General features: G+C 43.8%; 1 protein-coding gene across 3 annotated transcripts in view; it reads right to left on the bottom strand.

The window, feature by feature from the left end:
• The window catches only part of inpp5f (inositol polyphosphate-5-phosphatase F), a 287,343-nt gene that overhangs the window by 68,828 nt on the left and 203,274 nt on the right, over positions 1–15,241 (bottom strand). For all 3 annotated transcript variants that reach the window (XM_085994542.1, XM_085994541.1, XM_085994540.1), the window contains 3 exons: positions 7,322–7,489; positions 6,306–6,362; positions 1,399–1,594 (listed from right to left, as the gene is read on the bottom strand). In XM_085994542.1, the coding sequence (XP_085850668.1) occupies positions 1,399–1,594; positions 6,306–6,362; positions 7,322–7,489 (421 nt within the window). The remainder of the gene's footprint in view (positions 1–1,398; positions 1,595–6,305; positions 6,363–7,321; positions 7,490–15,241) is intronic.

The raw sequence follows: 15,241 nt of genomic DNA, 5'->3' as shown, positions 1-15,241 counted from the left end.
TTCCTGTAACAAGTGTTCGATTTGGAGAAATAATTTTTGCAAACAAACTCCTTCGCTCCAATTCTAGGGCATTTCCCATTTCCCACTGGCATATACTTGGATTAGCAAACTCAAGTTCGTTTATACAAGGCCTGTTCAAATTTGGCACCAGTCCATCAAACTGTTGACCGGAGGCCTGGCTAATTTCAAAGCACATTCAGCCACAATAACCATGATGGTTCCCTGCATTTTTCTGTTGTTGCTGCAACTAATCCTGAGGCAAGCAAAAGCATTGTGCGCGCACTGGGATAAGTGCAGCTCTGGTACCCAAACAGGCAAAATGACCCATAACACCCATCATTCTACACAACCCACTACCACGGAGCCAGGAAATGGACTTCAAAGCCTACCAGTCATCCCCCCCAAAGGTTCAGCTGGAGAAAATGATGAAGTAGTTTAAACTAATGGCCTCTTTACCTTGATGGCATGGCCATCATATGGGTCTCCTGCAGTTGATGGCATGGTAAAATATAAATGACTTCCCCCAGAGAGTTAACGTGGGTCTTGCAATCTTAGGTTGCTACCTCTTCTGGCCAGAGCTAGTTCAGTGCTTCAGCGTGATTGCATCAGGATGTGAAACAGAATGCACCCTGAATCACAAAACTGGGTAGCAACAATTTGCAGGCCCTCGGCGCACATCACAATGTTAGAACATGCTGCTGTAGTGTACGTGCAGAACAAGGACACTTGCATTTATATAGCGCCTTTAACACAGGAGACCGAGCCGCATAAGGACATATTAGGAGAGATGACCAAAAGCTTGGTCAAAGAGGTAGGATTTAAGGAGCGACTGAAAGGAGAACAGGTCTGTTCCTAAGGGACAAATAGTATTATTTGAGAAAACAGCACACGGTGATCATTCTGGCATCACTCTCCATGGGCCAGATTGTAAAAGAACACAAGATGGAAGAACTCCTCAGTAGGGGAGCTGAACCTTGCCTATTACTGCAGATTCAGTGCGCTCGCAATGTGATCACCCCAAATTAACTTGGATGTGCCCAGGTAGGATTGGGTTGGGTGAGAACGGTAGTTAATTGCAATGAATGAATAATTGCTCTGGGTACCAAAAGACAGCAAAACCTGCATCAGCCACCACATGGCTCATTAGTTTAGCTGAAGCAGGATCTTAATGAAAACAATGAAGTGCGAAGCCCTTTGATTAAATTTCACAACTGCACTCAAAAGGTATTGAGGTTCCACACTCCACTGGGGTAAAAACAGCAGACAGAACAGTAACCAGTCTCTGAAGAATTCCTCCAAAACAACAGAACGGGCAGCAGATGGTTATATTAAGCACTTGAACATCTTTCCACTCCTCACTGTGCTGACATGTGTGACTGTAATTGTCTGTTTCAGTACCTGCTCTGTGCCGACTCCTCCTCGAAATAATTGCCACCAAAAACCTTGGATGGATATCGTCTACACATTGCTCCTGTGATGGGGTTTCCGGGCTGCTCTTCTCATCATCCGAGGATTCATTATAATTGACAACCAGTTCTTCAATCTGCACAAACCCTTGGATTATTGGAACGATCCAGAAATCTGCTTTGGGATCCTGCGAGACAAGAATATTTCACATTCAATCTGATGAAGGCTGCAGAATTATTTCCATTTACCTTTCTGTGAATAATTTAAGTCCTACTCCTTGCGGCCGACGCACTGAATTGGCTGCAGAATTCTCTTCGGCTGCCATCGTTGCTGCTCCACAGCGACAGTTACAGCCCACAGTACAACTGCACAATGGTGCAGCTCTGCAAGGTGAGGTACCTCATCATTATAAGAGGTGCTTCAATATAGTGACCTGATTGTGCGGAGGTAGGCAACACTAACCCATCATCAGTTCCAGATAAAGCCAAAAAATACTTTGCTTACTGCATACCGGTGCAAGATACATATAACAGGTAGTTGACGAGCATCATGCCACATGCCTGCACAGCATCCACTGGGAAATATTATTTCAATTATCTTTTAATAATAAATGAAACAGATAAAAAAGTCTCTTTCAGAGCATAAAGGCTATAGGATATGTGTGCAGTGTTCCCTGTAATTTGTTTTTGGTGTGCAGGCCCTTTAACTGGCTGCGCGGCCCATTCTAACAGGACTAGACAGACTGGATGCAGGAAGGATGTTCCCGATGGCGGGGGAGTCCAGAACCAGGAGTCACAGTCTAAGGATAAGCCATTTAGGACAGAAATGAGGAGGAATTTCTTCACCCAGAGAGTGGTGAACCTGTGGAATTCTCTACCACAGAAGGCAGTTGAGGCCAATTCATTAAATATATTCAAGAAGGAGTTAGATGTATTTCTTAAGGCTAAAGGGATCAAGGGATATGGGGAGAAGGCAGGGACAGGGTACTGAATTTGGATGATCAGCCATGATCTCATTGAATGGCGGAGCAGGCTCGAGCAGCCGAATGGCCTACTCCTGCTCCTATCTTCTATGTTTCTATGTAATTCTTTGCGCATACGCAGTCAGTTATTTCCTCTAAAGTCGGTGAGCAACTTGCACGGGAACTCCAGACCACTGCGTGGCCGCACAGCTTAGCGGGAACGTTGCACGTGGAAGTGAAATTAGACTTGGACAAGGACGCAAAACAGGCGGAATAACTTTTGCCGTCAACGGTGTTGTGGTCAGTGAAACTGAATACCGGGCGGGGCGTATAATGGCCGACCGATGCGATACTGCCGGTTTTGCGTCCCTGCACATGGCCACTTTCACCCCACGGTGTTGGTGGCACAGTCCGTTATGGTATTGCACCGTAGAGCAGTCGAGTGATTTCACACACTCATCAAGCACGGTTGGGGAAGCAACAAGCTTACTCTCCACGAGCCCAAACTCCATCACAGGAGCCCAGGGAAAGGAGAGAAGCAATTTCAAAACGTTCCTTTGTAATTAACATAAATCTAGGCTTGGCTTCCACCGTAACGTTCACACATCTTCTGGGTGTTGGTTCACAATTCCACTGAGGGGGGCCTGCGAACACTCCAAAAAATAAACTTAGTGAGACAGACGAGATGGGGAATCCACAAAACAGGGATACGGAGGAGATACTTCTTTCCAAAAAAACAATGGAACATATAGCATCTACTTGATTTTATTCTGCAGTTGCAGTGACTCAAAAAGGCAGAATTCAAAGCACAGATGAGGCCCAAACACTAAACAAGCTATGACCTATGTCAGCTCCATTGATTAATATGTTTAGAAGCTTTGTAAAGGTTTTGCATATCACAGCTGTAGAAATTATTTTTCTGTCCTCACTGAACGAAGTGGTGTTACCAAGGCTTCTTCGGCAGCACCTCCCAAACCCGCGACCTCTACCACCGAGAAGGACAAGGGCAGCAGGCGCATGGGAACACCACCACCTCCAAGTTCCCCTCCAAGTCACACATCATCCTGACTTGGAAGTATATCGCCATTCTTTCATTGTTGGTGGGTCAAAATCCTGGAACTTCCTCCCTAACAGCACTGAGCGTGTACCTTCACCACACGGACTGCAGCGGTTCAAGAAGGCAGCTCACCACCACCTTCGAGGGCAATTAGGGACGGGCAATAAATGCTGGCCTTGCCAGCGACGCCCACATCCCAGGAATGAATACATAAAAAGATTCAACTAGATTTCCTATTCTGAATTAAAATAGCAATCCATTATATGTTGAATAATGAAAAGTCAAGGATTCACTACAAAGATAAATACAATTTTCTTCATATATAGATCTACCTACCTCTTACAAATCTACCCTTTGTGCAATACATACAATAATATTGCTATAATAATTTGTTTCATAACGAACAGATTGTCAAAATACACAGCCAAGTAGATGGGTGGATGATGTAGGAGGGGTAGAATCACACACTTATTCAAACAGCCAATTCAGAGGTCAGAATATGAAATTAAGGTTATTTCTAATAAACACAGATTTTTCATACTGCACACAGCAGTTTAGATTTACATGCTGAAATGCTATTGTGGGTAGACAAGAGGAAACTGGAGGCAGAATCATGAATAAGTCATTATATCCATTTGCCAGTTTATAAAGGCACTGGCAGAGTTTTGGAAACAGGTTGGCCACAACAGGGTCACAAAAGGAAATACTAATGTAGAGAGGATTAGTCTTCGTAGCAATTTAATTTTGATTTTTAAATTGAGAGATGGTTAGAGTCCCTTTTTAAGTTCTTGTGTAAAAGATTGTTTGATTAACACAATGAAGTGCATGCAAGAAAGGCATCAAGGGGTATGGGGAGAGAGCAGGAATATGGTATTGAGATAGAGGATCAGCCATGATCATATTGAATGGTGGAACAGGCTCGAAGGGCTGAATGGCCTACTCCTGCTCCTATTTTTCTATGTTTCTTCTATGTTTCTAAGAAGGGGTTACTCCAGGGACCAGTATATTGACAAGCAGAATTTACAGGATCCTCTGCTTCCTCAATGAAACATCTGCGTTTGACAGACATCAGTCCAGGTCTAGACTAATCAGGAGACACCCCTTTCTCCTTGTTCTTTGCTGTCAGCTGTGGCTCAGTTGGTGTCACTCTCGCCCAACTCAGAAGGTTGTGGGTTCAAGTCCCACTCCAGAGACTTGAGCACAAAAATCTAGGCTGACACTCCAGTGCAGTACTGAAGGAGCTTGGCACTGTCGGAGGCGCCATCTTTCGGATGAGACGTTAAACAGAGGTCCCATCTGCTCTCTCAGGTGGACGTAAAAGATCCCATAGCACTATTTCGAAAAAGAGCAGGAGTTATCCCCGGTGTCCTGGCCAATATTTATCCCTCAATCAACATCACTAAAACAGATTATCTGGTCATTATCACATGGCACTTCGTGGGAGCTTGCTGTGCGCAAATTGGCTGCCATGTTTTCTACATTACAACAGTGAAAACACTTCAAAATTGGCAGTAAAGAGCTTTGGGCGTCCTGAGGTTGTGAAAGGTGCTATAGAAATAAGTCTTTCTTTCTGATATCTGTTAAATTTAGTGCGCTATGGGACGGAGATTAAAAAGGTCAAAGGATAAGGTAATGTGTTGCATCAAACTGAGAGAAAATGAAAATCTATTGAGTACCACTAAACTACAGGAGGCTACAGTGATGCCAAGCCAAAATGCCATCGAGCTCTTAAGGTATAATCTATTTTTGTATGTTACTATAGCAACACAGAACTCTCTGGTTAATAAAGGCAGCTATGAACCTCTTGCAGAGTTTTTACACAAAACAAAGTTAATACCCGAACCGTTGTGCAAAATCTTCAATTTAGCCGAGAAGGTCACTGCTGCAGGAACAGTAGGATACCAACAAATGGATTCTAATTGAATTCTACCCTAGTGTGATATAAATCCGGCCAAACTGGTCTTTAAGTTAACGAGTGGTCTCCTTGGTAACCCTCCACAAGGAAATTGATCAAACAAGCCCCGCCCCCCCCACCAAATCAAGCAAGTTCGAGAGGAGTCCTGGTAGAACTAGATTCTGAAATGGTTGAATGATGAAGGAGGAATGAAACAACATTCCATCTCAGTGAGACTATTAGACAATCAATCAGATTATGTACCGTTTATAAAAAAGACCTCTAATTACAGAAAAACCCAAAGGTTTCAAATTACTAGCAATATATAGTTTTAAAAACAAGTATTCCAACTCATTTTTCTTATTTTCTCCCCCTTTTAAAAACGTAGAACCTGTTCCCAGCTTGCAGATGACAAATTCACTTCTAGCCAGAAACAAATGCCAGCACTGTCCTGACCATGGGGTGTTGAAGGCACATTTCTACAATCAATAGTCCCAATAGATCACTTGCTTATTAAAATAAACACAACGTGTAGACCATTAACCAGAATGAACATCTAGGGCTTAAGAGTCAGGTCAGGCAGCCAGCTAGTTTACTTACATATTCTACTGCCCGACACAGACTGAACACCCAGCATTATATTTCTATATACGGTTTGCAAGTGAAACTCATCCTTCTACCTTGATTTATCACAACATAAATTTTACTGTAGCCACGTGAATACTACTACTAATGGCTCTATATGTTGGGCTAATTATCGTGGACACCAGAGGATGCTCCGTTCTACTAGGTATCGGAATGCCATTGATGCCTACCCCAGAGTACAGGTTAGGCCTAAGTTACTTAGGCCTAGGCCTTGATCAGGCTTATTGAGAAACTTAACCTGGGAGGATAATGAAGTGACCTGGATTGTGTTGGCCATTGAGCACATACACACCCATATAAACTAATGGTGGTTTTTCAGCATAACCAGTATAGCTACTTACATTTAATTTAATCAGGTCATCAATCATGTGCTTATTCCAAAAAAATCTATCGTCAACCTATGCAAAAGAGAGAGACATTAGCAAGTAGGTTACTATAGTTATCAGTTACAGTTTATTGTACCTCATTTTTCAATGTTCTATCTGAACTGCCACGTTGCTAGGGAGTCTACAATCTAAGCCAATCTGATCTAGGGTAACCATCATAGTAATTACTATACAAGATGTTCCAGTGGAAGTAACTGGTACAATTAGAACTTGGACTTAAATAGCACATTTAACTTTAGAAAATATCCCGAGTCACTTCACAGGTGCAACGAAAATAGACACCGAGTAGGAGATTAGGAGGTGCAGTCAAAGCGATGGGTTTTAAAGTGGATTTTAAAGCAGGAGAGGGAAGTGGAAATGGGAAGGGTTTAGGAAGGAAATTCCTGAGAATGGGATCCAGGCAACTGAAGGCAGAGCCACCAATAGTGGGTGAAGTGGGGTATACTAGAGTGTGGAGTCAGAGAGAACAGCGATGGGGGCAGTTGGCATGACAGGTTAGAAATCAAACCAGGCCAACTTCTTGGGTTTATAGTTATTTTCAAATAGTTGCCCTTTTTATTTCTAACCCCACTTCAGCCTAAAGGAGGGACAGCCTAAGTTGAAGACATGGATTTCTGTGATACTCTGAAAGGAGCTCACAAATTAAGAGGTGATCAGTTGTCCCCTTCTTGGACTGCCTTCTTTCTCCATGAGCTAGCCGAGAGAACGGGCTTAAGGCAGGCAAGATCGGAGTGACAAACAGCCTTGCGGCTTATTAAAACCTCCTAAATCAGAAGGCACCTCCTCTACTGTCAGTTATCAGGCCACTCCAGCCTGGTTGAATTAAATTTCTATGAAGTTATCGGAATTGGACAGGATAGCTGGGGGAACACATACTTCAGTTTCAAATGATGGGCTGCAGGTTGGGTACATTTGATGCCGATCCTCTCTGTCCAACACACTGGAGCAGTTAACACTTGAGAAAATCCTACCCTTTGCCACAATGGTGATTCTCTCTTCTCAGAGGCACTCAGTCTCTGTATTGAATTTGTAAGGTCATAGCTCAGGCTGTAATAAAATGAATCCGAGTCCATGAACATCTTGATTAGTTCTTCCAACAACCTTCGTTCCAAACGCTCCTTTTCCTTGTTTTCCTTGGCCTGCAACACATGCAAAACAAGAATCAGTTGATGTGAAAACGAAAGGCAGGAAGCGAGCAGCTGGCCCATCAAGCATGTTCTACGCGGTCATGACGCAACTTTTGCACATCATAATTCCCATCCATACCCCCGTCCTCCCCGACACCCCCCCATTACACCAACCAAACACAATCTCCTGGGAGAGGCAAAAAACGTGTAGGCTAATTTAGGGGGGGGGGGGGGGGGGGCGGGGAAACTTGAGAAATTCTTCTCCGATTCCTGAAGGTGAACATGCAAGTTCCAAGAGACTGTGGAGACATCTCCCAGTAACCCACCTGTAAATAGTTGAGTCAGCCCCACAGACGATTCTCAAGAAGGCCTGATATATTCTATGAACTTTTAGATGCAAATTCAACTTTTTTTTTTACTACTTCAAAGAAATGCTCCTTTTTCCTATTTCCAGCGAGTATTTACTGCCAACAGATTTTACTTCCCCCAAATAGCTGGAATTCTGGGTGTGTGTTTGCGCGGCCTTTCTTCTGCACATATTCTGCTTTTCTATTTTCCAGTCCTGATATGAATTGGTTTTCATTGAAGTAATTCGGTTGCCTATCAACACACTTCAAATAAAGGAGCAAAGGGGGTGGGGACACAGAATTTTCCCTTAAAAGATGCAAGATCACTTCAGATACCTTTCATACTTTGAGAAATGAGCACAATATGGTCTAGCCTCCACTGTTGCTAGGCCATTGAACATCTAAAAATCATGTACTTAAACGCAAAAACAACAAATGTTTCGTGTGTCTACAAATAAAACTCAAATCATTGTCAGCGGCCACTGAAGTCCTTAGGTTTTCGCCACATATTTCTCATGCTCAGAGCCAAGGCTCCCTTAACTTCCCCACGAACCAAAGCATGATCCTACACACAGAATCGGATATTGTTGTCCAGGGGTTGAACAGAAACACTTGTTACTGTATTTAGCTTATTGGAATGATGATCCCTATTGTGATCTCCTATGCTTTGTACAATGGAAAAATAAACACCACCAGCTCATGTTGTCGGTTATAAAAACTACAGGGTTTATTAAAAGTTTCAGATAAAAAAAAAGAGCAGCTTGCATTATTTTTTTTATAGAACATTTAATTCACAACATAAAAACAACAAAAGACTTGGCACTTCGCTAACTTTGCTCATAAGAATGAAACCTGGTCAGGCATCCATATGGCAACTCTTGTGTGTGGAGATGGTGCACGGAGCTTAAGAAGACCATGGCAGCACAACAATACAAGGTTGAACTGATTAGCTGAGGGAAATAGCCCAAGCTGCATCGCTGGCAGCAGATGAAGGGTTCAATCAATCCACTACTGCTACGAGACACCCTGTGGGGCCAGGACAACCAGGTTACTACAGTGCAAGTCTTTCACCTACTCCCATTACAAAGTGAATCAACCTTTCAGACTTTGCAAAAGGCGGCACACGGAATTTAACATACATGTTGGCTGGGGCCACGCACCTTTCTAAATCAGCAAATTTAAAATGACTGACCTGGCTCCTTCCCAAGGTTAGATTATTCAGTCTGAGACTTTTATCTCTAGTGAATAATTAGCATCCTTTCAGAACAAAGCAAGCAGTTGTGGTAAGTGGCACTTAAGAACAGATATACTGTAACTCAAATTAACAAGTTTGCCCTCAAAATATATTTACATAATAACACCAGTACCTTGAATACCCTAGCAGTTGCAGTAAAACAAATTCAGGGACCAGCTATCTCTCATTAAAAAAAGAGACTTTATGATTTAACATATGTGCAAACTCCCCATTTGTCAGCGACATCAGTTCCAGTTGTCTTATTGAAAGCACAAATAAGGTCACTACTGTATTGGAGATTATCCAACGAATTCACGTGCTCTGCTTTCATGGGCATATAGGAAACCATAATCCCAAAATGGTGGTTAGTTTGCTGTTAAATTAAGACAACAGAGGAAATGGGCCCTCCCAGAAGGTTAGGTTAGGTTAGTTGCATCTCCAAAACAACTCAGCCCAGAATAGCTCCCTAGTACTACCTGGAAATAACCATTTCCCCATCATGTAAATATACTAAGAAACTTTACTAAGAAACTAGAACAGAAATACACATTTCAGTAAAATATTTGATGGACTGTGTTCCTTTGGTACAGGGCTAGATCAGACTTCTACTCCACAGTTTTAACTTTTATCAGATTTATCTTATACTTCCTCCCCTTGCCTCTTGAAGTCTCTGCAAGCCACACATCATACCCTGGCCGATGTAGCAGAGCCTGGTCTCCAATCGTCTTGGGTCCCCTTGCCATTGGACCAAGACCTTGCTCTGTCAAGCCCGTGTGGTAGCTGATGTGCAATGGCCACCCCACGATAAAAAAATTCACGCACAGGTATCTTCCACCCTTTAAAATGAAGTTCGGGACCTGGAATGTCAGGACCCTCATGGACAAACCCCAACAGCGACAGACCGGAACGTCGTACACCCCACCCACCTGCGACAGAGACTGTTTAATGTGGAAGCAAGTCATCCTCGGTTCCGAGGGACTGCCTAAGGAGAAGGATACCCTGGTTAATGGGGCAGGAAGTCAACCCGCTGATGGTCTCCGTCAATGGTGTTCAACAATAGTCTACATTCCAGCTCACACCCTCTGTTCTTGAAACTCTGGTCCCCTCTGTATCCCTCCTCTCACCCAACTGGTGACAGAGCCTTCCGATAACACGCACCAGTTCAAGAATTCCCCCGCAAAGCCTTTTGCCTTGCCACATCTCTTGCCAGTTTTAAAAGCCTCCTGAAACATCCCCTAACCCTTCTCAAACTTCACTTTGTGTCCGATTCCAACCCCCACCTTTGTAAAGCAGGTTAGGATGTTTTTCCATGTTGAAAGTACAACACAATGGCAAATAGTTGTTACTGTAGTTGTATAATACAGGAATCCCGCCCCAATTGCGGTTTTGCCATACGCGGACTTCAAGTATACACGGTTTCCTCTCTGCGACAACTTTTGCCAACCGCGGCAGTGAATTTTGCGTATACACGGTTTTTCATTTAGGATTAAGGTAAATAACATGATTGTATTGCTTTTATATACTTTTTAATTGTGTTATTTGAACATTTATACTGTATTTGCCAACCGCGGGTTTTACTAACCACGGGGGTTTTCAGGGACGTATCCCCCGCGGTTGGGGAGGGATTAATGTATTCAACCGGGATTAGCCTACTAGTTTTTCTCCTTCCTTGTCCTCAGCGTCCTATAGCATATAGCTTGACGTCGGGAACTCGTGTGGAAAATTGCTGGCTCAAAATCCCATCTCACCATCATGCAGCACACCAGTTTTGAGACGAGTTACTACATCGGTCATGCAATTGGATTTATAATCAAGCCCACATTCTTGCCAGGTCTTGCATCACACCTTTGATAAATTTGTGCCCAACGTGGGTGGTGCAGTTTAGTTTAGCGACTAGTAACAGAGCATGGGAAGGCTCCCAATCAGATTGTCCGAAGGCTCCCAATCAGATTGTCCGAAGGCTCCCAATCAGATTGTCCGAAGGCTCCCAATCAGATTGTCCGAAGGCTCCCACTAAAGATTTGTTTCTCAGGAGTCACTGGAGCATACATCAGTACTAAAAATGTTCCACATCAGAAGGAAGAAAATACTGACAAAGCTCACTCGACAAACCGCTTTTCTCAATCTGCCGATCACACAGTCCTATTGTTAGACAAACACAGAAAAGCAGCAGCACCTTGCCTTCACAGCAAGCGGGATTGCATTGAGAAGAGCTTGTGTGCAGAAGGTAGAAAGAGGGTTAGGTCCTAACATCGCAATATTATACTGCAAAAATTAATGATCCAGTACAACGGGAAACTTCAATTGCAGACAGTGGGTATTTATAACTTGTAATGTTAGAGAATTATAATGCTTAGGGTTGGAATGCTTCATCAAAGCTACACAAATCAAGGCACTGGATTTTTTACTAAATTGAGCTCTTAATTAACTATACAAATATTTAATTGAGAAAGTTGATATTATTCTCCAATACACATCAGATTTATTTATGGAGTAAATTTATCAAACCATCGTCAACACCTTCACCGAAGCGTACGAGAGCACGGGCCTTACACTAAACATCCATAAGACAAAAGTCCTCTACCAACCTGCCCCCGCCATACAGTACTGCCCCCCGATTATCAAAATCAACAACAAGGCCTTGAACAACGTGGACCACTTTCCATACCTCGGGACAAGGGCAGATGTCGATGACAAAGTCCAACACCGCCTTCAGTGTGCCAGTGCAGCCTTCGGTCGCCTGAGGAAGAGTGTTTGAAGACCAGGACCTCAAACCCGGCACTAAGCTGATGGTCTACAGAGCAGCAGTGATACCCGCCCTGCTGTATGCCTCAGAGACATGGACCATGTACAGCAGGCACCTCAAAGCACTGGAGAGGTACCACCAACGCTGCCTCCGCAAGATCCTGCAAACCCATTGGCAGGATAGGCGCACCGACGTCAGTGTTCTTGCTCAGGCCAACATCCCCAGCATCGAAGCTTTGACCATGCTCAATCAGCTCCGATGGACAGGTCACATTGTCCACATGTCCGATACGAGACTCCCAAAACAAGCGCTCTACTCGGAGCTCCGGCACGGCAAGAGAGCCCCAGGTGGGCAGAGGAAATGCTTCAAGGACACCCTCAAAGCCTCCTTGAAAAAGTGTAACATCCCTACCGACACCTGGGAATCCCTGGCCCAAGACTGCACAAAGTGGAGGAGAAGCATCCGAGAAGGCGCCAAACACCGAGTCTCTTCGCCGGGAGCAAGAGGAAGCCAAGTGCAAACAGCAGAAGCGGCGCACGTCGACCCAAGCACCCCACCCGCCCCTTCAACCACCGTCTGCCCTACCTGTGACAGAGACTGTAGGTTCCGCATTGGACTCAGCAGTCACCTGAGAACTCATTTTTAATGTGGAAGCAAGTCATCCTCGGTTCCGAGGGACAGCTTAAGAAATTTATCGGAAATAATACGCCCCGACAGAAAACTCTTTAATGAACAGAGCAGAAGGCACACAATCAGTATCCATCACACACATTCATTTGTCTCGCCCTTTCTCCTTTGTAATGGTGATACCCATTAAACTAGTGGTTAAATTTTGGGCCAGAGGGTGTTACTTACCATGTTATGTATTGGAAACTCCATGCAGAGTGGAGGTTTACAACAGCATCACAAGTGAAGTCGTGGAAGCTTGGTTGGCTACTGCATGATAAAAGATCATGGATCACTAACAGATGGTTAAGGAAAAAAAGTTGGGTAATCCAAGCGTTTCCCTTAAATGAATCAACTGAAGCAGTTTTAAATTTAGATGTGAGATTTTTTTTTGTATTACCCATCAAAAGAAGAATCAGCGCTGAGAAACTGTCGACTTGTATTTCGAAATTTAACGCAGAAAAGTGCGAAATGATACATTTTGGTAGGAATGAGGAGAGGCAATATAAACTAAATAGTGCAATCCTAAAGGCAGTGCAGGAACAGAGAGACCTGGGGGTATATGTGCACAAATCGTTGAAGGTAGTAGGGCAGGTTGAGAAAGCGGTTAAAAAAGCAGACGGGATCCTGGGCTTCATAAATAGAGGCAGAGTACAAAAGCAAGGAAGTTATGATGAATCTTTATAAAACACTGGTTTGGCCTCAACTGGAGTAGTGTGTCCAATTCTGGGCGCCGCACTTTAGGAAAAATGTGAAGGCTTGAGAGAGGGTGCAGAAAAGATTTACAAGAATGGTTCCAGGGATGAGGGACTTCAGTTATGTGGATAGACTGGAGAATCTGGGGTTGTTCTCCTTAGGAGCAGAGAAGGTTGAAAGGAGTTTTGATAGAGGTGTTCAAAATCATGAGGGGTCTGGACAGAGTAGATAGAGAGAAACTGTTCCCATTGGTGGAAGGGTCGAGAACGAGAGGACACAGAATTAAGGTGATTGGCAGAAGAACCAAAGGCGACATGAGGGAAAACTTTTTTTTTTTTTATATATATATAAACACAGCGAGTGGTTATCATCTGGAATGCACTGCCTGAAAAAGGGTGGTGGAGGCAGATTCAATTTGTGACTTTCAACAGGGACTTGGATAAGTAACTGAAGGGAAAAAATTGCAGGGCTACGGGGAAAGGGTGGGGGGAGTGGGACTAGCTGAAGTGCTCTTGCAGAGAGCCGGGACAGGCTCGACGGGCTGAATGGCCTCCTTCTGTGCTGTACCCATTCTATGATTCTATATACAGCGTCAGCAATAAGCACTCCCAACACAGCTAGATGTAGCCTAAAGCTCCTTCTATTCTGTCTCCGTAATGGGCCTGACCCCCAACCTCTCAAGATTACCCCTACTGCGTCAGTGTGACATTTTCATTTCCACATCAGCAATCCTTATGGCTAGAGTAAGACTGCCCAGTTACATCAAATTATGGTAGTTTTGTGCTGTTAACACTGCCCAAAATCTATTTCACTTACAACCAGCAGCCAAGCAATTTTCTCCCATCACAGATGGATTTAAAGAAATGACTCCCAGAGAAGAAAGTAGTGTTAAACTATTGCACCACAATCTCTCCAGAGTGCTTTCCTCCTCACCCCTTTCTGAACAATTTTCTCTCCCCTCCTGAAGGGATCGACTTCTTGCTCAGGCGCAGCTCAAGGTGCTTCAATCAAGCTCAGATGCTTCGTCTAAGTTACCGTTATTCATACGTGAGCCTTGGTAGTCAAGTGTGGGCAGACTTTTCAACTGCAAGGGCATTAGAGCAGAACCCCATCTTGTTCTCATAGAAACATAGAAGATAGGAGGAGTAGGCCATTCGGCCCCTCGAGCCTGTTCCGCCATTTAATGAGATCATGGCTGATCATCCAAATTCAGTACCCTGTCCCTGCTTTCTCCCCATATCCCTTGATCCCTTTAGCCTCACCAGATGTCTGCACATTCTCTACCAGCAGGGGTTTCTGGCTGATGTTTGACCTCCTCAATTGGCACCAAGTCCAATTGTAACTCCCCTGGCTGAGATTAGCACAGACCTGAAGCTGAACCTGGGACTTTCCAGATATGTATGGCTGAAATATTCACTGACCGATCAGGGAAAGGTCACGTTTTCTCCCCCTCAGGAAGATAAATAGCATGAAGCCCATCCCTGAAGGGTTACATGGCAACAGAGGCACCAGTCTTAAATTCACAGATATGGCAATGGCAGAGAAGAAAAAAGTGTTACTTTTATTGGATTAAGCAACAGGTCAAGGCCTAGAGTGTATGTAATGGACGTAAAGCAATATGCTTGTCCATCCATTCATGCACCAGGTTTACCTGTAACATCTGATAGACATCACTGCCCAGGACATCAATCTGTAATAATACATTTCTAAGGAACTGAAATAAATGAGCACATTACATTTCTTAAATACAGGAATCCCTCCCCAACCGCGGGGGATACATCCCTGAAAACCCCCGTGGTTAGTAAAACTGCGGTTGGCAAATTCAGTATAAATGTGTATAAACACAAAAAATAATTTAAAAAGCATAAAAATCATGTTGTTATTTACCCTATTCCTAAATTAAAAATCACGGATACGCGAATTTCACTTCCGCAGTTGGCGAAAATTGTCGCAGAGTGGAAACCGTGTATACGTGAAATCCTCGTATGGCAAAACCGCCGTTGGGGTGGGATTCCTATAAATGAGTTTATTAAAACACAAAAAGCAACCTACAAGTATCTGTAAATGGCAGACCA

The sequence above is a fragment of the Somniosus microcephalus genome, chromosome 8 (genome assembly GCF_052327205.1).
Source record: "Somniosus microcephalus isolate GS21.2 chromosome 8, FLI_Smic_1.0, whole genome shotgun sequence".
Taxonomy (NCBI): Eukaryota; Metazoa; Chordata; class Chondrichthyes; order Squaliformes; family Somniosidae; genus Somniosus; species Somniosus microcephalus.
The sequence above is the reverse complement of the archived record's forward strand: the minus strand, read 5'-3'. Positions and strand labels throughout refer to the sequence as shown.